This window comes from Physeter macrocephalus, chromosome 15, assembly GCF_002837175.3.
Source record: "Physeter macrocephalus isolate SW-GA chromosome 15, ASM283717v5, whole genome shotgun sequence".
Lineage (NCBI taxonomy): Eukaryota > Metazoa > Chordata > Mammalia > Artiodactyla > Physeteridae > Physeter > Physeter macrocephalus.
Genome location: NC_041228.1, coordinates 72,832,010 through 72,856,503, shown reverse-complemented (window position 1 = coordinate 72,856,503; position 24,494 = coordinate 72,832,010). Strand labels below are relative to the sequence as shown.

The 24,494-nt window shown below is 43.4% G+C and overlaps 2 protein-coding genes across 9 annotated transcripts in view; one reads left to right on the top strand and one right to left on the bottom strand.

Moving 5' to 3' along the window:
• Positions 1-24,494, top strand: part of CLVS1 (clavesin 1) — a 246,674-nt gene that overhangs the window by 220,477 nt on the left and 1,703 nt on the right. For all 7 annotated transcript variants that reach the window (XM_055091287.1, XM_055091286.1, XM_028500704.2 and 4 more), the window contains one exon: positions 2,027-2,262. In XM_055091287.1, coding sequence (XP_054947262.1) covers positions 2,027-2,262 — 236 coding nt within the window. The remainder of the gene's footprint in view (positions 1-2,026; positions 2,263-24,494) is intronic.
• ASPH (aspartate beta-hydroxylase) overlaps positions 10,633-24,494 on the bottom strand; it is a 238,897-nt gene continuing 225,035 nt past the window's right edge. Inside the window, exon 28 of one of the 2 annotated variants that reach the window (XM_055091279.1) lies at positions 10,633-10,882. In XM_055091279.1, the coding sequence (XP_054947254.1) occupies positions 10,798-10,882 (85 nt within the window). In that variant the 3' untranslated portion in view covers positions 10,633-10,797. Of the gene's footprint in view, positions 10,883-16,435; positions 17,244-24,494 lie in introns of those variants that run through there. The other variant, XM_055091282.1, reaches the window with a different exon arrangement.

Below are 24,494 nucleotides of genomic sequence, written 5' to 3'. Positions count from 1 at the left end.
CACTCCTGGGCACATACCCTGAGAAAACCGTAATTCAAGAAGAGTCATGTACCGCAATGTTGACTGCAGCACTATTTACAATAGCCAGGACACGGAAGCAACCTAAGTGTCCGGGGAGGGTGGGAGGGAGGGAGATGCAAGAGGGAGGAGATATGGGGATATCTGTATACGTATAGCTGATTCACTTTGTTATAAAGCAGGAACTAACACGCCATTGTAAAGCAATTATACTCCAATAAAGATGTTAAAAAAATTATTAAACAAATTCCTCATTAATAGTCAGAAACTTTACATGTTCTTTTTGTTCTCCTTGAACTTGTATTTCCATTATACTTCCCCCACCGAATCATAGCCTCACATAACATTTTTTTTATACCGGAAAGCATTTTATCGATCACCCTGTTACATTTCTTCGCAACAAAAATATGTGTATAAATTTAAATTACTCTTTGATTACCCATGACCCTAATGCTTTAAATACCAAAAATTTTTCTTTTAAGTTGGGTAATCATTAAAAATGTTATTAATGCACAATTGTCCAAAACAACGTAAATATTGTATAAATGTTAATAATTATTAAATTTTAAAAGTAAAATTTTTATTTAAAAAAAGTTCATACCTTAATTAAAAATACAAAACAACAAAAAAAGTGTAATAGTTACATCGAAGATCACTGATCACAGATCAACATGACAAATATAATAATAATGAAAAAGTTGGAAATATTGAGAGAATTATCAAAATGTGACCCAGAGACACGAGGAGAGCAAACGCTGTTAGAAAAATGGCACCAATAGACTTGATGCCATGTGCTTGACGTAGGGTTGCCACAAACCTTCGATTTAGAAAAAGCATAATATCCGTGAAGTGCAATAAAGCACAATAAACAAGGGATGCCTGTAGTATGTAGTATATAGCATAATATAATACTTATATGGTATATTATTATACTATATGTAAGTATTTTAAAAATCACATTTACACTTCATCATGGTTAAGTATGGGTGTGTGTGTGTGTGTGTGTGTGTAATTGATGGCCCTACACTTGAGTACAATTTATGGGCATTAAGCCTGCAACATGAAGAAGTGTGGGAACCGATGTCATTATACGGATGCACTTTACATAAACTTTCAGGAGTCAACTCCTAAATCGCAGGCAATGGTAATTATCAACTTGTGGCTTATCCACTTTACAGATTTGTTTGAAAATGTTGTTATTTGGGGGTGTTTTCTCCCCTGCTTGACTAATTTCCATCACCATCTATCATATGCTTAGAAGACGCAAACTTGTTTGTTGAGGGTGTTGGCAAATCCAGACAAAAATAGAAAATCGTTGCAAAAATATCTCACGGTAAATTCTCAGGTCCCAGTTTTCAGTTCCACTGACTAAGAATTCCCTGAGCTTTTTCCTTGTGCCCATACCACCCTGGGAGCTAGGAGAGCGTTACAAGAGAAAGAAGACACTGTCCCGTTTCCCTGAGCATTCTTGTCTTGCTGTGGGGAAGCAAGACATAAATGAACAAATCAGAAAAAACTAGAAGTCATCACACAATGAAGAGTTAATCTGGGGAAGAGGGGAGAAGCAGAGTGGACAGGTGCTCCTGGGACAGACCGAGAAAGAAGCTGCCACCTGGTGTAGGCCTGGGAGGGATGGGGAGGGCTGAGGAGGGTCCAGAGGGTACTCCGGGGGAGAGCACAGCAACATGGGGCTGTGTGTGAAGCATGACTGGAGGGTTTTGGATGGTCTGCATCGCTACTCTTTTCATCAGCAGGGATAATTCAGAGATGACCGTATGTGTAAATTTGTTCATGAACTTCATTTTTAAGGACTATTAATTCAGGCCCCTTTCAGAGCAATAAATTAACATTTTATGCAGACTAAGCTACAGACACAAAATTGAATGCCTCTTTAAACCCCATGATCACCAGCAGGGCATCCACTTTGTCATTGCTAGACTGTGTATCAGATTAAATGCTGGGTCATAAGTCTTGGAGGTTTTTCTAGCTAATTATTTTTTCTTTCCAGATTTTCCTGCATGGAAACAACTTAAACAGCCTCCACCAGCTAATACACCCTGAATTTTTGCCGTCTGAATTTGGAGGAACCCTTCCTCCTTATGACATGGGAACTTGGGCCCGGACGTTACTCGGTCCTGACTACAGCGATGAAAATGACTACACTCACACTTCCTATAATGCAATGCATGTGAAGCACACGTCCTCCAACCTGGAGAGGGAGTGCTCACCCAAGCCGATGAAGAGGTAAGGCCTGGGTTAGCAGAGCCTCCCAGTGAGAGGTCCAGAGGCGTTTCGGATTTGGGCCTGTTGTAGGTTAAGTAATTGAAGACCTTTATGGGCACAGAACTTGAATAAAATAAATTGCAATACATTCTCAGCTGATTTCACCAGAACTGAAAGTAAACGGGGGTTGGCTGGCCCAGAAATACAGTTGTCCCCATTGTATGAAAGAAGCAGTACAAGGCTGGGGCCTCATTCATGTCGTGATTACGGTCCTAGTCTCTAGGGAGTCTGTTAACTCATACAGAATGAAATGTGGGACCTTTGAGATACACTGAATGAAAAAGCAACCTGCTAGAAAACGTGTCTATCACTGATGCATTTGGAACCATTTATTGAGCATTTACTTGGCCACAGTCACTGATTACGCACTGGGAATACAAAAAGGAATAAAGACATTAAAAACAAAAAACCCGAGAAGAAGGCCCTGGGAAAATCTGCCGAGTAAGACTTCTAGCAACCAATTTCTAATGTGAGTGATGTTTGAGCTGGGCTCTGAAGGATGAAAATCAGCAGCCCAGTCTTCAAAAGGAGGAAAAGACAAGAGAGACCGAGGCCTGGAAGCAGTGCAGGGATGGGATATCCTGGTGTGGTGTGGCAAACAGGCGTGCGAGGGTCAGGGGTGGGAGTGGAGGATCCAGAGATGGGAAGATGCAGGTGGGGAGGTACGTTGCGTTCTGTGTTCAATGGAGAGCCATTGAAGGAGGTTTCTTGTTTTTTTTTTTTAACATCTTTATTGGAGTATAACTGTTTTACAATGGTGTGTTAGTTTCTGCTTTATAACAAAGTGAATCAGTTAACCATATACATATGTCCCCATATCTCTTCCCTCTTGCGTCTCCCTCCCTCCCACCCTCCCTATCCCACCCCTCTAGGTGGTCACAAAGCACCGAGCTGATCTCCCTGTGCTATGCGGCTGCTTCCCACCATGTCCTCAAGTCCATGATCTAGTAGGTCTGTGTTTTATTCCCGTCCTACCACTAATCTCTTCATGACATTTTTTTTTCTTAGATTCCATATATATATGTTAGCGTACGGTATTTGTTTTTCTCTGAAGGAGGGTTTTTAAAAAACGGATGTACAAGTAATGTACAAAATGCATAAAAAGTAAAACTTTATTTTACTCCTTCAATCACTATTCCCCAATCCCAACCCCTCCCCAAAGGAGGGATCAGCCCGGGGTGGGCCCTTCCATTCTCTTTTCCATATATTACACACGTCTATACACATCCAGAGAAAATATCTAATACCGGGTATTGTGTAGCCTAGTTTGATAGGGCTGCTGTAACAAAGTCCCATAGACTAGGACAGATTAGGTGCCTTAGATAATAGAAATTTATTTTCTCATATTTCTGGAGGCTAGAAGTCCAAGATCAAGGTGTCTGCAGGATTGGTGCCTTCTGAGGCCTCTCTCCTTGGCTTGTAGATGGCCATCTCCTCTCTGTGTCTTCACATGGTCTCTTCGTGTGTGTCTGTATCCTAATCTTCTCTTCTTATAAGGACACCAGCCGTATTGGCTTAGGGCCCACCTCATTTTATCTTAATTAACCTCTTTAAAGATGCTATCTCCAAATATAGTCACAGTCTGAGGTACTAGGGGTTAGGACCTCAACATGAATTTGAGGAGGGGACACAGCTCATCTCATAACATGTCATTATGTAACATCTTTCCACGTCAGTAAATCTAGGTGTATCTTATGTTTTCGGTGCTGTGTAGTGTTCCAGAACATGGATGTATCACAGTGTAGCCATTTCCCCGTTAATGGGCAGTTAGGTTTCTTCTGAGATTTTTCTCTGTTCTAAATGAGGCTCAATGAACCTTCTGAACCTTTTTGATGTGCCTCCTTCATTCTCAGGAGAAAGTTCCTCTGGGTAGACTTGGAGCCCTGAGGCTGCTGGGTCAGAGGACTGTGCATCTTAAATTTCAGTCCACACTGCCTAGATACCCTCCAAAATGACCCTACTCCCACTAGGAGTATGTGAGAAACTCTCTCCCAGACCCACGAAAAGTGCTTGATATTATCAGACTTCATTGTTTTCTCTTGAGATATAATTGACATACAGCACTGTATAAATTCAAGGTATACTACATAAGGATTTGACTTACACACATGATGAAATGATTATCACAGTAAGTTTAGTGAACATCCATCACTTCATATAGACACAAAATTAAAGAAATAGAAAAAATTTTTGTTCCTTATAATGAGAACTCTTAAGATTTACTCTATTAACTTTCATGTATAACATAACAGCAGTTTTAATTATATTAATCATGTTGTACATACGCTACATCCCTAGTACTTATTTTTCTTACTACTGGAAGTTTGTACCTTTTGACCACCTTCATCCAAATTTCCCTCCCCCTACACGCCCCTGGTAACCATAAATCTGATCTCCTTTTCTATGAGTTTGGTTGTTTTTATCCTTATTGGATTATAATTGCTTTACCATGTTGTGTTGGTTTCCGCTGCACAACAAACTGAATCAGCTCTATGTATCCCTATATCCCGTCCCTGTGGGCCTCCGTGCTACCCTCCCCATCCCACCCCTCTAGGTCAGTTTTAACCATAATCCTGATGGTGGGACAACCGTACGAATTTTTGTTTTCATCTGTATTTTCCCACCAGACGTAGTTAATAAGCACAGTTACAGTCTGAGGTTTGTAAGGATCGTGGAATTATCAGAGAAGAGGAGACTAAAAGCCATCAGCAGCTGATATGGGGGCTCAGGTGGGAAGATGAGGGCCAGAAGAGACAATGAAGTGGTAGAAGAACAGCTGAATTCTGGAGATGTTTGGGGAAGGAGGAGTGTCATGTCGAAGTCTCCTTTGGGTAGCCGGGCTCATGTTGATGTCCTGAACTGACACAGTGTCCAGGAGGAGGAGAGGCTCTGCATTTCCTGCTCAGTCAGGATTCTTACACTCAAATGTCTGGAAAGCCTCTCTGCTGGGACGGGAGGGGCCTGGAAATTCATTTACTCCCCGGGTTACTAGCCAACATTCTCTGGGAAGTGGTGGTCATGGTGGCTGAGAGCTTGGCTTTGTGCCTCAATAGGGAAGGGACTGACTCAGCGGCCCACGTCCTGACCTGCTCTCAGTCCAGATGACAACACAGTAACCACTGTAATGGCAACTCACACTCTTGACACTGTTCTGAGCCCTTCAGCCCATTAAACTCTGTAAATCCTCAGCACAACTGTATGAGAAAGGTATTGTCATTATTCTCATTTTACAAATGAGGAAACTGAGACACGGAGAGGTTAAGCAACTGCCCGAGCTCACACAGCTAGTAAATGGCCAAGTTGGGACTCAGACCCAGGCACGCTGGCTCCGTGCTCTGGGTTCGTGTCCTCTATAAGATATGGCACGCTGCCTGCTTTTCCTTGTACTTTCTATCCTCAACTCCAGTAGCAGCCTTCTCTCCCCAACCCCTCCATGGACAGGAATAGTGACATCTCATGTGGCCTGTCCCTACCCTATCACTTTCGGATACGGCCATCATACCTTCCTACGTCTGAACTTCCAAAGGCAAGTGGTATGAAACGGGAATTTGCCTCCTTCCCCAGACGATCAGTTTCAGAGTTACACCTTTTGTGGGTGACCAGACGCGTCCTGACTCCAAGTTCCACCTCTGAATTAATGTGGAGGATCAGAGGGGGTGACAGCCTCCCTTATCAGCCAGTGACTTCTGGAGGGTGAATGCTTTGTCTAACTGACTCTTGTTCACCTCCCTCCCTCCCCAAGAATCCAACGCCACGTCCGACACGCAGCAGACACGCTCTACACGCTCTACGTGCTCTGCGCGCTCTACGCGCTCTACGTGCTCTGCACGCTCTACGCGCTCCACTCACTCGCTGCATTTCAACGTTGAGTGAAAGCTACCACCTCACAAACCCATCCTTGGTGCACTTGCCCAGTTGCTTCAAACATATTGTCAGCTCCCAGATGGAAAGAGCTAATTCTCCTGCTTTACCAAGACTCTCCTGGGTCTTGCCTCGTAGGATCTTATAGGGGAGATGAGATGTCCGCACAAACAGCTATATTTAGGTGCGGAATGGGAGAGCTACCATGAAGGAGGTGTTAGAGCTGCTGCAGGGCTCTGAGGACGCATTCACTAATTTCGACCAGCAGACTCAGAGACGTCTTCATGAAGGAAGGCAAAGCTGACCCAGGTTTTGGAGAAGGTAAAATATCGGAGTCCACATCCAGGGCTATGCCAGAGTAGCTATAGCAAATTGCATACGCATCTCATTACCCCCCAAGTCCTGCCGTCCTTGGCATCCTTGAGTCTTTGCTTGGGGATTTCAGACAGCAGCAGGATGGGCAGCGACGACCTGGTGCCGCAGGGACGCCAGCAAGGAGGGGCCACTCCTGCTATTGGGCTGTGCCTGCCGTCAGGAGCCTCACAGACAGAGCTCTGTGATGAACAAGAAGATTACAGGGACAGAACAGTCACCATGAATTCAGAGCATCTGGAAGGACCCCGAGGGGATCAGAAAATTGGAAGCAGAATCGGAGGAGACTTTGAAGGTCATCTCTTCCAGCCCCCCACCCCATATGGTGGCCTGTTCTCCAGCACAGCCTGTCAGGCGGCCCCAAGTTGCACCGTCCAGAGACGGGCAGGCAGCTTATGGGGCAGCGTGGGCCCTGCTGCGTGGCCTCAGGACGTGCCTCCTTATTCTGAGCCAGATGACCTGGGTCTGACCTCTGCAACAGCGCTGTCAATTCCGGTGGGTAGACTATGCCCATAGTCCTAAGCTTGCCGTAGTTTCCAAGAGTCTTCAGACCCGTTTGGAATCAAATGGGCTTTTGTGACTGTCCTTGGGACCTAATCACTTTTCATAATCTGGTTCAGGAGCACAAACTGCCTCAGTTCCAGGCGGCTCGGAACAATGCGTTCTGGCGCAGGCGCAGAGTAAAATCCAAGATGTGTGATGTTCTCAATGAATGAGCGGTTCTAACAGCGCCTTTTTTTTTTCCCCAGGTAATTTTGGTTCAACCCTTGAGCACAGAAACTTTAAAAAATTCTTAGTTTAGTTGAAAATCTCTCTATACTACTTATTTCTATATTGGTCGGTTCTTTGATATGATAATGCCTTTGTGGGCTGAGTGTGTGACATTTTCTGCTCTAATACTAGATGACCCTGAGTTTTGTATTTTTACCTTCTTGTTTCTGTTTTTTTATTTTATTTGTTAGAGTCTATGTCCTTGCGCTCAGGCCATCGGCTGTCACTTTGTGCTCTTGGGACTGTGTAGGTCTGAAGCACGCTACTTCCTCCTAATTTACTACGGGAATATGTTTAAGATCTGGAAAGTAGGTAGCCAAACTTTTTAATACTGTCCAACAAATAACAGTAAGTAGGCCTTGTATTAGGCTCTATGTAATTATTTGGCTGCGAATACGACAAAACTCCAACTGCGTTGCTTTAAACCATAAGGAAAATGTATTATTTCACATAATGAGAAGTTACAAAGTAAGGTGGCTACAGGAGTGTTTATTCTAGTGGCTCAGTGGTTGCCACCAGAACCCAGGTCCTTACGCCCGAGTGCAGCACGAGTGGAGATTTCTGAGGCAGGAGTCCAGCCTGATTCACAGGGGGAGGACAACACCCAAACTGAAGGAGCTTTTGATGCCTGGAAGGAGGAGGGAATGGCTTGGACTGGGAACCGGCAGCCCTGCTTCCGTTTTGGGAGGGCAGGCCTGGAATTTCTGTCCCGTGAAGGAAGTGCATGGTCTTTAAATCAGCGTCACAGATTTTGTGACATCTCTTTCAGTTATTAGGATTGGTTTATTAATTACTTTCTGGTTCTAGCCTATATCTCTGATAAAGTAATTAAAATGGCTATGGATATCATTAAAAAGGCAGACCCATACACAATCTGGAAGTAACTACTGGTGGATGAGGAGCATTTTTGGAAAGGTTTTACTTTTTAAAATATATTTGTAGGTATCATACGTGTATACATCTACACGTATACTTGTACATATATGTATACTATATATTTGGTGTTTATGTACAAATGGATATTTGTATATGTTGAAATGTATGCATACACACATATATATAATTTTTTTTTTTTTTTTTTTTTTTTTTGCGGTACGCGGGCCTCTCACTGCTGTGGCCTCTCCCGTTGCGGAGCACAGGCTCCGGACGCGCAGGCCCAGCGGCCGTGGCTCACGGGCCCAGCCGCTCCGCAGCATGTGGGATCTTCCCGGACCGGGGCACGAACCCGCATCCCCTGCATCGGCAGGCGGACCCTCAACCACTGTGCCCACCAGGGCAGCCCTGACTCACAATTTTCATCCTTTGTTTCCTGGAGGTCCCCTCGCAGTGCGCTCAGATACATCTGCATTTTGATCTGGGCTCAATCTGGCATCCCTGCTATTCAAGGAAAGGGATGATGATGAAGTTTTTAATGTACTATCTGGGATTCTAGTCTCATTCAGCTCATTAATTTTCCAAATAAACATTCGTGTCTCAGCCCTGGAAGAGGAACTCCTAGCCTGATGATGGTGGAGCCGTGGTTCCCTCTCAAAAGCCCAGAAACTACCACAGGCAGAAAGGCACATTTTCTTTTTCCTTGTACAGTGAGTGAGCTGAATGGGGCCTGACAGCTAAACCCAGCCCGTGATGCAGGCGCACCAGCCACCAAATCAGACGGAGTCACTTTGAGGAAAAGCAGAGCCAAAGCGACTTTGAAGATACACAGAGTGGCGTAGAAGCCTGGCCTTATCCGTTCGACAGGTATTTAGGGAGAGCTCCTCTGTGCTGAGATCACAGGCCCCTGTACCTCCTGGAATCAAAAGGCCAGTGTGAGCAAAGCACCTCAAGGCAAAAAGTGGCAATATTGCAGCACCCATGTAGAAGAGCACACACGTAACACTTTAGTTATAAATTCTATACCGACTTTCTAAGTTGGCATGACATGGCAATGATTCTGCTGCCTTCGGTGTGTATTTACGTGCAAAGATGTTTGTTCCAAGGATTATTTTTTTAGCTAGAGATAACACCATTCATTAGTCAGAACTGGCAATTTTTGTCATTTCCAGTAATTTGGGGGGTTTTGATGCAGCCTGATCATAGATAAAGTTTGGCTGAGTATATGCAATAACTCCTGGTTTTGTTTATTTATTAAACCTTTAGAACTTATTAGGAATCCAGAAACTTGTTTGTAGAGGAAGAGGCCTTAAAGACCCGAGCCGCACCTTCCTTCATGCCAGTAAGGAGGGGCCCCAGCTTCCAGAGAAATGACCCACATCATCCACTCTGTATTCTGGGCGATTAGAGGGACCAGTGCTTTGGGGTCTTGTCCAGCTACACAGCGGAAGGACTGCTTTTCATCCCTTTGACAAAACATCTTCGGCCCTACTTTCCCTAAAGTCCTCTCCTAGATCCCACACGGAAGAAGCAGGACGATGTCAAAAGACATCGTGAGCCATCCGCTTTCTCAGAGGGAGTGCGGAGAGGGTGAGGGAACGCTTGGATCGAGTTCAGATTTCTGAGCCAGAAGGACATTTTTGGCCATGTTGTTCCCTTTTGGGTCCTGCCTGGGTGGTTTAAAAAAAAAAAGTCGTCTTAACTGTTTTCAGCTGTCAAGAGAATTGGCCATGACCTTGGTGATCTTTCGGCATGTACTCCTCGTTTTATAGGGTGAAGGTACGCGTTTGCTGGATAACCACTCATTTCCGGCAGAAGTAATACATCATGGTGAAATACAACCCATGCGAAAAGAATGAGGGGTGGCAATGTGGAAACAGGAGGACCCTTGTCTTCTAAGCAGTCGGGGCAAAAAAGGGCCCATTTTACTGTGTGGCCCGGGAACAGATGTTCCATATGGAGGTTACATTCAGTAAACTTACATAATGCGTCATTTCTTAATGAATGCCCTACAGTCCCTGCTGCCCTGTAAGTTGTCTTGTGACTGGTTTATAGCTCAAACAGTTTTGAACTTCATACTTTTGGGGTGTCACTCCTCTTCAGGCAGCTAATGCCTGAGATATCATCACTTCTAGAAGCAAAGACCTCATGGGTACGCCACACACGCCTGGTGTTTTTTGTCGGTTATTGGATACTGAAGTGTCGCGTGGATGCTGACAGGAAATTGTTAACGTATCTTAAAGAACCGAGAAAAATAGCTGCCTAGTCTCATCATTACTTGTGCATCCGTCTGAGATGGATGTCCTGCTTTTATACAACTTTCTTTGCTGGGGCAGAAATGGGGCTGGTGGTGCGTCTCCTTGCAAATGCATCCTATAGAGCCGTGCAACATTAGAATGGAAGAAAATCTACGATGAATTCAGACCATAAGAACATGAATGAGGCCAGATGAAATATGGTGGGGGGATGCCACGTTCTCCTCTTTTTTAATGAATGACATGACAGATTATGAGATAAAGAGTTCTAAGCTCGTGGCAAAGCCAGGAAGTAGGGTTGAATTAGAGGAAAATGAACAGACGTGGGTGTGACTGGGTGTAGTTTCAAGTGCAAAGTGTTTGGCTACTCACAGTGTCTGTTCCGAAAAAGACTCCTGTTTGCTGAAGGCTCATAGTCAGATGCAATTACTTGGAAAGGGAGATGTAGTCTAGGCAAAAAAAGCAAAGAAAGCTTATTTCTTGTGAACATACTGCTGTTGGTAGACAAACATTTTGCCTGATTCCAATAACGCTGATGCTGTGTGTACCCAACATCTAGCTAGCAGTGGGTCTCTCGTAGAAGTTTTAGTGATCGTATGGATGAAAACAAATAGTTGACGTGATACGTGATAAAAGTCTCTTTGAAGTGTCATTCATAAAAACAATGCGCTGCTTGCATAGAGAATTTCAGCTCCTTTTCAGGTTTAGGCAAACCTGCTGTAGATCTTATTTGGGCTTAAATTATCCAAACTGCAGTGTTCGAGTTCTCATGTCAAGGCCATAAATGAGCGTTGTTGGCTTTCAGCATCTCAAAGGAAACTCCTTCAGGGCCCCATTTGGGACGCAGCTGCCTGTGTCCCTGAGACGACGCTGATCAGCCCCGCTGGCCCGGCTTTCCTCTGCTCCACGGGTCTTCGAGACGGGCCTCAGGGGCTCCAGCACGTGTCCGCGCGTCCTAATCCTAGCCGCTTGCTTCAGCTTTGAGACTTTGAGGCAGTGTGTACAGTTCTTTTCTTCTCACTTTCCTTTTGTTTTCCCCCAGTCTCCCCTTATGGGACTAGATGTGGGTTCTGGTCACTTCCTTCCACTGATGTTTCTAGTTACGTGATGTTAGGCACACGTGCAGTCTTGGCTTTAACCACGTGGAGTGTTGGCTTCCTCAACTCTAAAGTGGGTATAACCTCAGGGGTCGCTGTCAGAGTCAGATGGCAGCAGGGGGAGACAGTACCCAGGACGTCCTGTTCCTACAGAGGAACAGGATGATAAGTAGTAACTTTCCTTCTCCAGCATGTTTCGTAAGGATTTCCAGTTTTTTAGAGTTTTAACTTCTTTCCCAGTGGAAGTTTCTCACTAACGATGGAAATTCCCAACTCCCTAAGAGAGAAGCAGGCGATGATTAGGTGTGGTGGCTTGAAGGGAGATGCCTTGAATTCCTTGTTAGAAGTCAGACTTACGTTGGCCATTTCCCTCTTCTTTGCCTTAATGTGTGCAGAGGGCAGGAATTTTGTACCCTTGGAGCCCTGCACCCAGAACGGCCACGCACAGTGGGTGCTGGACACAGAAGGCAAAGTCAAGGCGGGGGGAATTAGCGACACAGACCCCCTGCCTCTCTTCCTCTCTGTCTGCCAAGAAGGTCTAGTCTTCATATGAGCCCTGATTTTCCACTCACCAACCCGTCCTGGTGTAAGCCTGGATCTTGGGCTTGGATAGCAGTTATATCCTTATTGGTCTTTATTAGTGTTATTCCTTCCTCTCTGTCCCTCTAATCTAACTTATTATCCATGGACTCTTAAGTGTAATCTTTAAAAATCATAATGATGCCACCCCTTTGCCCAACATCCTCTACAGACTTCCCACTGGTTCCCTGCATTGGATAAAGGCTGCTCCCCTTTATCACAGGCCCCTGCCACATTGGCTTCTGTCCACCGCCTCCATGGCCAGGCTTCTTCCTTCTCCAGGGCCTCCCTGCTCTGAGATGTTCTCCCCTGGCTCGTAGCCCACTCTTTCATCAGGGATGGCTTCTCCATCCACAGCCCTGGAGGGAGTTCTTCACCCTCCCCATCCCAAAGACCCCTCCCTCCCCACCCTGCTTTTCTCTGTCACTGAGCACTGTTTTCATTTTTAAATTTTTTTAAATATTTATTTATTTGGCTGCACCAGGTCTTAGTTGCGGCATGTGGGATCTTTAGTTGTGGCATGTGGGCTCTTAGTTGCGACATGTGGGCTCTTAGTTGCGGCATGTGGGATCTAGTTCCCTGACCAGGGATTGAACCCAGGCCCCCTGCATTGGGAGCGCAGAGTCTTAGCCACTGGACCACCAGGGAAGTCCCTGTTTTCTTCTTAATAGGGATCACAATCCCATAATCACACATCTGTTGGCTTATGTATTCAATCTCCCTTCTATAGATTATATACCCTCTCAGGGCAGGGGCTGTGCTGTGTTATTCACCAATATGTACCCCGTGCCTCACAAATACCCTAGTATATAACAGATGCTCGACGCACATTTTCTGAAGAAGGAAGAAAGAGGGCAAGGAGACAGGCAGGGAGAAAAAAGGAGAAGGGAAATAGGAAAGAAGGAAGGAAGGAATTGTATGACAGTAAATGCTGTTAGGAACAGAGGACTTTGCAGAGTGATGAGGTTAATAGTCAACCACGCATAATGGAATAAGACAGTATCATTGTCTTATTTGTAATCAATGTTTGATCAGAATTTGAAATTGTCTCTAAGGGTATCTATAACTAACTCCTACATACTGCGTGACATGAACACGGACAAAATGTGAAGTGGGAAAGCAGGAGTGCTCAACTTTGAATTTCCAAAAAGTTTTCCTGCCCCTTGAAATGTTTTCCAGATTTGAAGGCAGATTTTCCTAAACCGAGAGCTCTTCCCTAGTAATAAATTTGGTGTTTCATGAGCTCTTCTGACTCTTTAAGAGATTGCATCAGTGAGTGAACAGAAGCAGGAATTTGGCTTGAATGAGCCACACCTGACAAATCCTTACGGCTCTTCTTGAGGTGGATGAAAGCAGATTTCCTTTTAGGCAAACCTGGGATGGGAAGGTTTCTTACTGCCCCACAATTATTTAGCCAGGTAGTGACAGCTCCAGAGCAATGCTTTGAAAATTGTAATGTGCGTCCAAAGCACCGGGATCTTGTTAAAATGCAGATTCTGATTCAGCGGGTCAGGGGCGGGCCTGAGAATCTGCATTTCTCATCAGCTCCCAGGTGGTACGGGTGCTGCTAGTCTGGGGGGACCACACTTTAGGTGGCAAAAGGCCCTAGACTGGAACATTTCCCCACATGCCAGAATGGACACAGATGTTCCTGGACTTACTCCAAGGGTTGTTGAAAAATTGAGCCTTTCAGGTTTTGAGAATTTTTAAAAAATAGATATGTGTAAAAGTAGAGAATTTTAGTAGATTAAAATGAATAAAAATAGACAGATGATTATCCCCATGCTATAGATCAAGTAGCTGAAGCCCACGGAGGTGAAATGATTTAGCCCAGATCACAGGGCTGGTAGATGGCAAAATATCGTATATTCAGTTCTCTTCATTCCAAGTCCAATGCTCTGTCTCCTTTATCACATCTGTCCTCACACTTTTGTGTATTTCTTCCTCCCTCCCTCCTTTCTTCCTTCTCTTTCCTTCCTTCCACAGGGGCTTACAGAGCACCTTTTCGGGGCATTTGCCTTTGCACAAAGCACCGCAGCTGTCTTGGATGTCTGTTCCCGCTCCCGCCAGCCCAGATTGTACCCTGTCTTTAAGACACAGTTGAAAAGCAACTTACTCTGTCACACTTTCATGTACTGTGCTGTCCCCAAACCCCATTCTGAGTGGGGAAGCTACAGCTACTCAGGAAGAAAACTGATATTCAGGCTAATGTAGTACTATCAAAGAAGACCCATTAACGTCCTGTCATTTAGATCCCTTTAAGTCATCTGACTCAAAAACAGACTTACAGAAGGTAGTTTTTATGGAGCACCCTAGCCATCCTTTTCAAACTCAGCTGGAACGAGTCATCCTCATGGTCTCGGCTGGTGGCGGCTTCTGGCATTTCTCTACCTGCTTCAGAACACCATATTCCAGTTCTAGCAAAGGAACTCCACTGAGGCTCTGCACCATCCATTTCACAGGGAGAAGAATAATTAGGAAAACTTAGGGATGCTCTGAAAGTGCCTGGCGGCTCTCTGTGCCCGTCTAATTCTAATGAAAGATGAGTGCATTCAAAGCAGGTGGTGCCAGCACCTGTAGCCGTTTGCTGTGTTGCTATTTTAAGATATGATTGGTAGCAGAAAAAAACTCTCCAGAAATATCTGCATGTTGAAAATGTATTATTTGAGCCATCCTCTGACCACTCAGGACGCCTGAATCCACATCGGAGTATCTATAGCAATGCATTCTGTTTCTCAGAAATTTGGAAACCTGCACACACACAGAATGTGAGCTCATGGCAACGACAGTCATCTGGTTCAGCTACAGACAGGCCCTAAGACGTCTGCAGACCTCACTCTGCTGCCTGGGGTCCCTCTGAAGGGTTTGAACACAACACACGCTAATTATGACCTTGAACACTCTCATCCTCAGGTGCACTAGGGCGACTCTGCTTAAAGGAATGCTTTGGGAAATTGCTCAGTAAAATTAAGAATATTTTTATAATTAAATAATCCTCTTCTCTATATCTATTTTCTAAATTTGCATTCTTTTCTTTGGTTTTCTTCAAGAGGGCAGGCAAGGGCTGCCTCTGTTATCTGAAAGACTATCAGCTGTTCCTACTCAGAGATCATATTCAGAGAAGTGTTGGTAAAATGATGTCTTTCCAACTGAAATAATTTCTCCTTGAAAGAGCTCCAAGAACTTTATTGTATCTTTTATCTCTCATAGCCCTCTAGAGAATATGGTAATATCCTGTCCTCATTGTACCGGTGAAAAACTGTGAGTTAATATGACAGGAATGCATCGTTTCATAAAGAGCAATAAACCGGTGTGCAAATAAATTAAGCAGAACATCCAATTGCAGCTGCCAGTTTCCACCATGGCTTTTCTTGGTCTTTCCTTTCATTCCTTCCTCCTCATCTCCAAGTTCCTGGCCTGATTTGTCTTCTGGCAGCTGAGCTCTGTTCTCAGATAATCTTATCTGCTCCCTTTCTCCATCCTAATCGACTCTCCATGTTGGCTGATTCCAGGTCTGTAGAGCTGTTCCCAGGTATTTGGGTGAATGCTGTACATTTAAAAGAAAGGATCTTGAAGTGTTATTAAATTCTCTGCTGGTCATTGTAGATGAAGATACGATTGTACAACATGTATTATTAGAACGCTTTTTTTTCCTGAATGAAGTTCTGCTATTTTCTTTTCTGATTTCATCACCGTGCCTAAAATAATGTTTTAATACATAATAGATGATTTTGTTAACCACTGGCTTCATCGATGCCAATAGAAGAAATGCTTCTCTGAGAACCTGAATATTAACAGTTCTGGATATATGTTAATATCCTTTGGTTTCTTACCAAGTTGCAGGTGTTTCTTGTACAGTATAGCATAGTGTTTAAGAATGTGGGTTATAGAGTCATATCTGGGTTCAGATTCTAGTTCCACAACTAACTGTGGAAGCTTGAGCAAATTAATTAACTCTTCCAAGGCTCAGTTTCCTGATCTGCAAAACAGAATTAACAATACTCACCTCAGTGGAGAAAAGGGAACCTTCCTACACTGTTGGTGGGAATGTAAGTTGGTGGAGCCACTATGGCCATACCATAAACAGTATGGAGGTTCCTTAAAAAACTAAAAATAGAGTTACCATATGATCCAGCAGTCCCGCTTCTGTGCATATCTCTGGAGAAAACTCTAATTTGAAAAGATACATGCACCCCAATGTTCAAAGAAGCACTATTTACAATAGCTAAGACCTGAAGCAACGTAAATGTCCATCAACAGATGAATGGATAAAGAAGATGTAGTATATACACAATGGAATACTACTCAGCCATAAAAAAGAATGAAATAACGTAATTTGCAGCAACATGAATGGACCTAGAGATCATCATACTAAGTGAAGAAAGTCAGACAGAGACAGACAAATATCATATGGTATCACTTATATGTGGAATGTAAAATATGATACGAACGGATTTATTTACAAAACAGAAACAGACTCACAGACATAGAAAACAAACTTATGGTTACCAAAGGGGAAAGGACCGGGGGTTGGGATAAATTAGGAGGCTGGGATTAACATATACACACTACGATATATAAAATAGATAACCAACAAGGACCTACTGTATAGCACAGGAAGCTATGCTCAATATTTTGTAGTAACCTATAAGGGAAAAGAATCTGAAAATGAATATATATATATATATATATATATACTGAATCACTGTGCTGTATACCTAAAACTAACACAACATTGTAAATCAACTATATTTCAAAAACAAACCAATACTCACCTCAGAAAATTATTGTGAGGTTTAAATAAAGATAATGCAGGCTAAATAATTACTGCAGAACCTGGCATGAAATAAGTACTCAATAAATGGTGTGGTTGTTCTTGTTGATGGCCATGATGAGATGATGACAATAATTATAATAACCAGCCTTGGGGATGGGAAACTCTCCTGTAGGTGATAATTCTAAAAATATCCAATTACAGTGTGTGTTGAAATCTTCCTTTCCAAAACATTCTGAAACTGATTTCAGATGTGACAAGCAAGATTTGCTGAGTGCCAACTGGAATTTTTCTGCACGCTGGAAAACCCTTGGTGGCTCCAGATCAGATGGGAGCTACTCTGCAGCAGGAAACTGTGACCTGCGGACATGTAGCAAGAAGTTTCTTTAAATAAACTAGAACGCTTTCCAATGACACAGGAAAATAGTTATTAAGTAGCACCTGGCAGCTCTGAATTCAATATTTAGAAGCTTACGGAAATAAAAATATTTTTAAAAGGTAAATCTTTTTGACTCATGAAATCTAAATGTATTGGGCATACACAAACTTCAGGAAAGGCTTTCCAGGTCTGGCTAAATTTTGTCATTTTTAGTATTGTTACGCTTTTCTAGAAGGAGGTAAAGACAAATGCTGAAATAGAGAGGAACTTAGATTATCTGAGCAAATTAGCTTAAAGTCTGAATTGTAGAACTTTGAAAAATGACGTCTAATTATTTTCAAGAACTAATGGGTGATTTAACCCAGTCTCGTAGACTTCATGAAATCTTGGGGTTAAAAATAGCACTTTGGGGGCTTCCCTGGTGGCGCAGTGGTTGAGAATCTGCCTGCTAATGCAGGGGACACGGGTTCGAGCCCTGGTCCTGGAAGATCCCACATGCCGCGGAGCAACTGGGCCCGTGAGCCACAACTACTGAGCCTGCGCGTCCGGAGCCTGTGCTCCGCAACGAGAGAGGCCGCGATAGTGAGAGGCCCGCGCACCGCGAAGAAGAGTGGCCCCTGCTCGCCGCAACTAGAGAAAGCCCTCGCCCAGAAACGAAGACCCAACGCAGCCAAATAAATAAATAAATATTAAAAAACCCCAAACAAACAGTTATTCCTTTGAAAAAAGAAAAAAAAATAGCACTTTGTCTGAGATCATTTTACAGTTGAAAAATGTGGGATCATAGAAGCCAAGTGAGGTGCTCCATAGAGCCCTAGTTAGTGACAGCAAGTCAGTGACAGGGCTGATGAGAAGAGGCATTGAACTCCCAGCCTAGCTCTCTTCCATCAGCTTAGCTCTCCAAGGACCCTTACAATGAACAGCAAAAAACATCTGTAGTGGTCACACAAAGTTAATATTAATTTTGCTATATGTTCAGAAAGAACTTATTTCTTTCACTTCAAGTCGGTTAAATTTCCTCCTAAAGTCTTTGCATGTTATTTATTCATTTAGAGATAAAATAATGGTATGTGTTCACCCTCATCTAAAGGATAACAAATTAATGGAATCTAGGCTGATGAAGTTTCTTTCTATTTAGAACTCAAGCAGCGACAGTGATACTCAGGAAGCAGCTCTCATGTCCCCTGGGGCTCTGTGTGTGTCAAAGTGAGGGTTAAATGAGCTAACACGTGGAAGAGAACTCAGCACAGTGAATACTGGCAATGACAGATCATAACGTTGTTGCTGTGGTCCTTCGGGATGCCTGAATTTCTAAATGAGGATTAGTACATTACTCTGGCTCGGCTACAAGTGTGATGGAGGGAATGAGGTCTTAAATAACATTGCTGTCCAGTGGAAATATAATGTGAGCCATACATGGAATTTTAAGTTGTCTTGTAGCCACGTTACAAAAGAGAAACAAGGGAAATTAATTTTAATATGTTTTAACCCAATGTATACAAAATTATAATTTCAATATAATTTAAAAAGTATTAGTGAGCTATTTTACATTCTTTTTTTTCCCACATACTGTCTTTGAAATCCCATGTATACATTATCTTTAGAGTCCGTCTCAACTCAGACCGGCCCAGTTTCACGTCCTCAGTGGCCGCATGTGGTCAGGGCTCTGTGCTGGACAGAGCTGCTCTAGTCCTATGTACCTGTGAGCCCAATTTCATCCTTTCTGCAGGCGCGTGCATTTTCTCTTGGCTCTTTTCCCCCTTGCTATAAGATCAGTACCCATCACGGTTAAATAGAAATACGTTATACATTTAAATCTGAGTTACAGTGCACGTAGGCAGGACCAGAATTCAATGTTTGGTTCACTCTAAAAATAGTTCACTTAAACAGCAATAGAATATCTCTTTTTCTTGGATTGGTTCCTTTATATTTCAGTAAGTTGTGTCTAACTATATTGTCAAAGTAGAGGGAGGTGTATTTTTTATTTCTTTACTTTGATAGGGAAAAGCTTTGCTGACATGAAAAATACTTAGGTTTACCTTTTGTTAAAGTGTTTCGTTGATTTATGATTCGTGGTTTATTTACAAGTTCAGTAAATATTCATTGTTTCATGTTGCCTGAAAGTATGATTCTAATACTGAAGAGTTTGGTAGCTGGACAGAAGAATACATGTCTTAACAACTGTAACTTAAGACTCCTTATCAAGGACATTATCAAAGGCATTATAGTAGAAGGAAACCCCATATTGCTGCTTTACATAGTGGAAAACAACTACAAACAGATGTGCTGAAAGCTACATAAATAATTGTTAATCAGATGGGAACTTCTGTGTTACTTCTGAAAATTATAGGATATAAAGTAAAATAATAAGGTTAGCTTTCATGTGGAATAGTCACATCACTTATTTTGAAATTTTAAAGTATTAGTCTGGATCCATTCTCAAATCTTAGTCTGCATTTAGTGTCAGGTTACCTGACACTTCAGGCGGGACACACAATTTTCTCTTGTAAGTTTAATCATGAGGCTATGGGAACTTGGAGTTGAATTCATGCTTTGTGACTCAGTGTGTAAACGAACTAAATATTCCAGGCCTTAACTTTCTTATCAGCAAATGGGGAAGAATAACAAGAGCTAAAAATGTAGGAGCACGTAACACCAAGCTGACACTGGGCTAGACACCTTACTTGCTGTAATTCATCTAATTCTCATTACCCCCATGTCCCATGCTGTGGCACTCTCCTATTTCCATCTTACACATGAGGGGGTCGAATTGGCCCAAGATCACAAAGCCAGCCAGTGGAGCCATCACTCAAGCCCAGGCAGGAGCTCCTGAGGGGACTGCCTTGATCATTGAACTTACAGGGAGAAATAGAGGTTAAACAGAATTACTTAGAGGCATCTTTTAAAATATCTTTAAAATACCCCCCACTCTTTCTGTTTAGAAGTTCTTATACAGGTTCACTAAGATACTAGGCAGTTCTGCACTATATTCCACAAAACCAAGCCCATCACTAACTTTAAGAAATAAAACCAGAAGTATGGAGTACTTCCTGATGAAGTGGCGAGGTTGGTCCCTGGAAAAGAAATGGGGAGGACCTGAGTTGAATGAGAGTTTGACTAAATCGCCTCTGAGGCTTCTTACAGCCCTGGCCTTCAGTGGCTCTACGTGAATGTCTGGGGTTGAAGGGCGGAGTTCCTGTGCCCTTATTTGGGGTCCACAAAGCCCAAGCCAGGCAATGGCAGCTCATTAGTAGGAAGACTATGTGGTGATAGCTGTTGAGATAGGGTAGCTAAATGAAGTTCTGCAAATAAACCTCTGACTGAGACCAGAACTCTTAGTTCAACTGTTAAGTCTGTGCAGAATGGACTGGCTCATGATGAACATTTTCCGTCTTTCTCTTGTTCTTTTTGGAATTTCATTGCCTTTGGAATCAGTAAAAATTAAACCGTGGCTATAGATGTTTGATGACATGCAGTGGAGAAAGTTCCAGATTTTGGAGAGGAAAAGGGGAAGGCAGAAAGAAGAAAGGTAGAGGGAATGGGGGCGGGGGGGAGAGAGAGAGAGAGAGAGGAGAAATAATAGCAGGAAAACAAAATGTGGCTATCAAGGCAAGAATGAAGCCTTTGTTAGGGTAGCCTGCTATACCACTGAGATAATGGTGGCTGAGATCGCTCAAATAACTCCCCCGCTTGCCCTTGGGGTTCAGCTGGCTTTCAGTGTTGGAAAAGGGGACCCAAGAGAAAAGTCTGAAGTGTTTATTTTAGCAGGAGTGTTAACATTCTCGGGAGAAGGCAAAGCCACCAAATGCAGGGATAACCGCTGAGCGTGATCTGGGCAACAGAGTCGCAAGGCAAGTGGCTCCCCCAGTTAATGCACAATTCCTGAGCTCTCTGTTTACAAGTGGTGGAGACATTTCCATCAGTGAGCAGTGGATTGGTCTGCCCAGAGAGTACTGTGACTCAGCTAAATGGACTGAGGGCAAGATTTAAGAAAGGTGTTTCTCTTTGCTTTATTTATACTAGATTTTTTTTTTTTTTTTTTTTTTTTTTTTTTTTGCGGTACGCGGGCCTCTCACCGTTGTGGCCTCTCCCGTTGCGGAGCACAGGCTCCGGACGCGCAGGCCCAGCGGCCATGGCTCACGGGCCCAGCCGCTCCGCGGCATGTGGGATCTTCCCGGACCGGGGCACGAACCCGCATCCCCTGCATCGGCAGGCAGACTCTCAACCGCTGCGCCACCAGGGAAGCCCTATACTAGATTTTGAAAGCAGCAACACATGCTTTCTGTTTTTCCAGTGAATTTCAAACACTTCATAATGAGTGTGTTCCTTATGTCAAATGTTCATTGTGTGACCATGTAAATGGAATTATGTCATGCTGGAAGTAAAGAGGCTATGGTCTTCTCATCAGGGAAAAAGCAAACAAGGGGAAACATGTTATGTTTGGTCCCTCATGCTCAGTGCCTCAGAACTGTTCAATTGTTACTCACCACTCACCCAAGACAAACAGTTTATTGGCTGAGATAACAAAACTAGCATTCTGTGTCCCTGCTGTCAGTATGGGTATTAAAAAATCCTAACTCGATCCAAATTTGATGCCAAGTGGAGGGTCACCTGAATAAGGACTGCACATGATGTCACTGTGTGAATGATAGCTTTTTCCTTCCTTCCTTTCCTTCTAGAGCTAATGCCCCCCCTCCCCCAAATGCCCTGTTCTCAGGGTGCCTATCACAGTAATCCCATACCTATCTGTGCATTTATGGCTGGGTAACTGAAGCAATATTTCCACTAAAGAATGAGGGGTTCTGAACATTTTCTCACAGTCCCTGGCATATAGCAGAAGACATTCACAAGCATTTCTTACCATGAGTGAGTAGAAATAAATGATTGTGGATCGAAAGTTCAATGTTTGAGAATTTGTTGATTTTTTTTTTTCCCATAGTGGCTCCCAAAATAGGGGAAGGGAAAGTTTGGAAACAAATCCAATACTCGTGAAAATCACAGACAATAATTTTGATGGATAACAAATTTCTAGATCCAAAAGGATAGAGATACAGCGGTGAATATGAGCCAAATTAAAAAAGATAAAATACTCAACCACGCACTTTCAAGATGGGGGAGAAACGACTCAACAGCAGTATGTGTAAACATAGCTAAGATTTCCCTCGGCTTTATTACGTGAGTGCCAGAGGGGTAAGGCAATTCTAGGTGCATTTTCTATGCTTCAAGAGAAGCATACAAAAAAAGAAGTAGAAGAAAAAAGGAAGCAATAATTTCCTTCCATTTTGAGGTGACATCCTGAGGGCAACCAGGTGATGAAGAGATGCAGGAGAGTGGTAATTTTAGAAACCTTGGCTCAAGAGGAACTTGGTTAGTTTTAGTGCGGGCAGAGAGAGGGCTGGAGAGCACTAGAGAAATACTTAGAGGGCTGTTATGTGGATCAGATGGATTACACATACTCTGGTGGCTCCAGCAGACGAAACCAGAAGCAGTATATAGAAATGGCAAAAAGACAGGTTTTCGTTCAGTGTAAGAAAGAACTTTCTAGCAGAGCTCCTCCTCTAGGAGCATGGAGGCGTAGATTTCTTAAGTCAGATATATTCAACAAGAGGCTGCCTGGCCCCTGACTGAATATGTCCTAGTGGGATAATCTAGTGGGTTGCCAAGGTCCCTTCTAACTCTGTGGCTGTGATTCTCTTGCCATGTTGTAAAACAAAGCCAACTGGCATGAAAGTAGAGGAATACAATTCAGTAATAAAGGACCGGCCTTGAATATCTTCACCAGGGCCTGAAGGGCAAAGCAGTTAGGCAGCTGTCCAGGGTGCTGGATGGAGTGGCCTGTGTGGGCAGTTCTACTTCTCTGTTTTTCAGTGTTTTAATGCCTTCTGGGTTTTCAGCTTTTCTTCTTCTTATATAAATCTATTACCCACCCCCCCCATGTGTGTGCGCACACACACACACACACACACACACACACACACACACACACACACACACACACGCCAGGCCTTAGTTAAAAGCAAAGAGAGAAATATGTAGGCAATGTGTAAAAGAGCTGAACTACACTACTACCTGGGGCTTCTCTGCCCTGTCCCAGGAGCAAACGAATCCGTTTCATTTTCAAAGGTTAGACGCGGTACCTAAAGTTGGACTGTTTGACGGGATTGACATTTAGAGTAGCTAAAAATCTCTGCAGTGTTAGGTAGACCCAGGAACACTGTGAGGGTGATAAACCTGTCCTGTTCTCTATTCTCTATTTGTGCAGCCTTTCCTATGTTACTTGATTTTTTTTGTCCCTTAGTTTTTCCCACTCCCCAGATGGAAGCAATAATGGCATCACTCCTTAGGAGTATGAAAATGAAGTAACTTAATGCATGTAAAGAAGTTACAACTATACCAGATGCACAGACAGCAAATATTAGTGTTATTATATACTGTGTTTGGGATCCTCAGATTTGATAATTTGCTAGAGGGACTCACAGGACCTGGAAATGTAGTTACACTCACAGTTTAGGTTTCTTATAGCACAAGGATACAGATTAAAATCAGCAAAGGAAAAAGGTGCACTGGGTGGAGTTCAGGTACACTGGACCAGTTGCAAGCTTCCAGTTTTCCTCCCGTGCAGTCACACAGAGAGAGCTCAATTCTCTCAGCAATGACGTGTGACAACACATGCACAGTGTCACCAACCAGGGAAACTCACCCATGCCTTGATGCCCAGGGTTTTGGGTTTTATTGGGGTCGGGGGGTCCATCACATAGGCATGCAGAGCATGTGTGACTGACCTTAGCCACTCGGTCTTCAACTCCTCCACCTTCCCCAACAAGAGGTCCAACTGACAGGGTGTGACCCAGAGCTCAGGCATACAAAAATAGGCATTCACCATAAATCACATTGTTTGCATAAACCACTGAGGCATGGCCCAAAGTCTCAGGCATACAAAGAAACTTTATCAGTCAGGATACTCCAAGGGTTCAGAAGAACCAGTCAAGGGACAGTCCGGAAGACTTTTGGAACGTGGAGGGTTTCGGCAACTCAGGCCTACTGAGTTATCCATTTACTGCACATACATGTAAATCTTGCTTATTTGAACAAACCAATTCAACCATTTCCTTAATGTTTTGAATGGCTTTTTTTTTTTTTAGTATGTGAACGTTTATTGAATGTCTACTGTGTGCATAGCTCTTATAATCTTCTCTCTATAAAGCTAGAAAATAATTTCACTTTCAATCCAT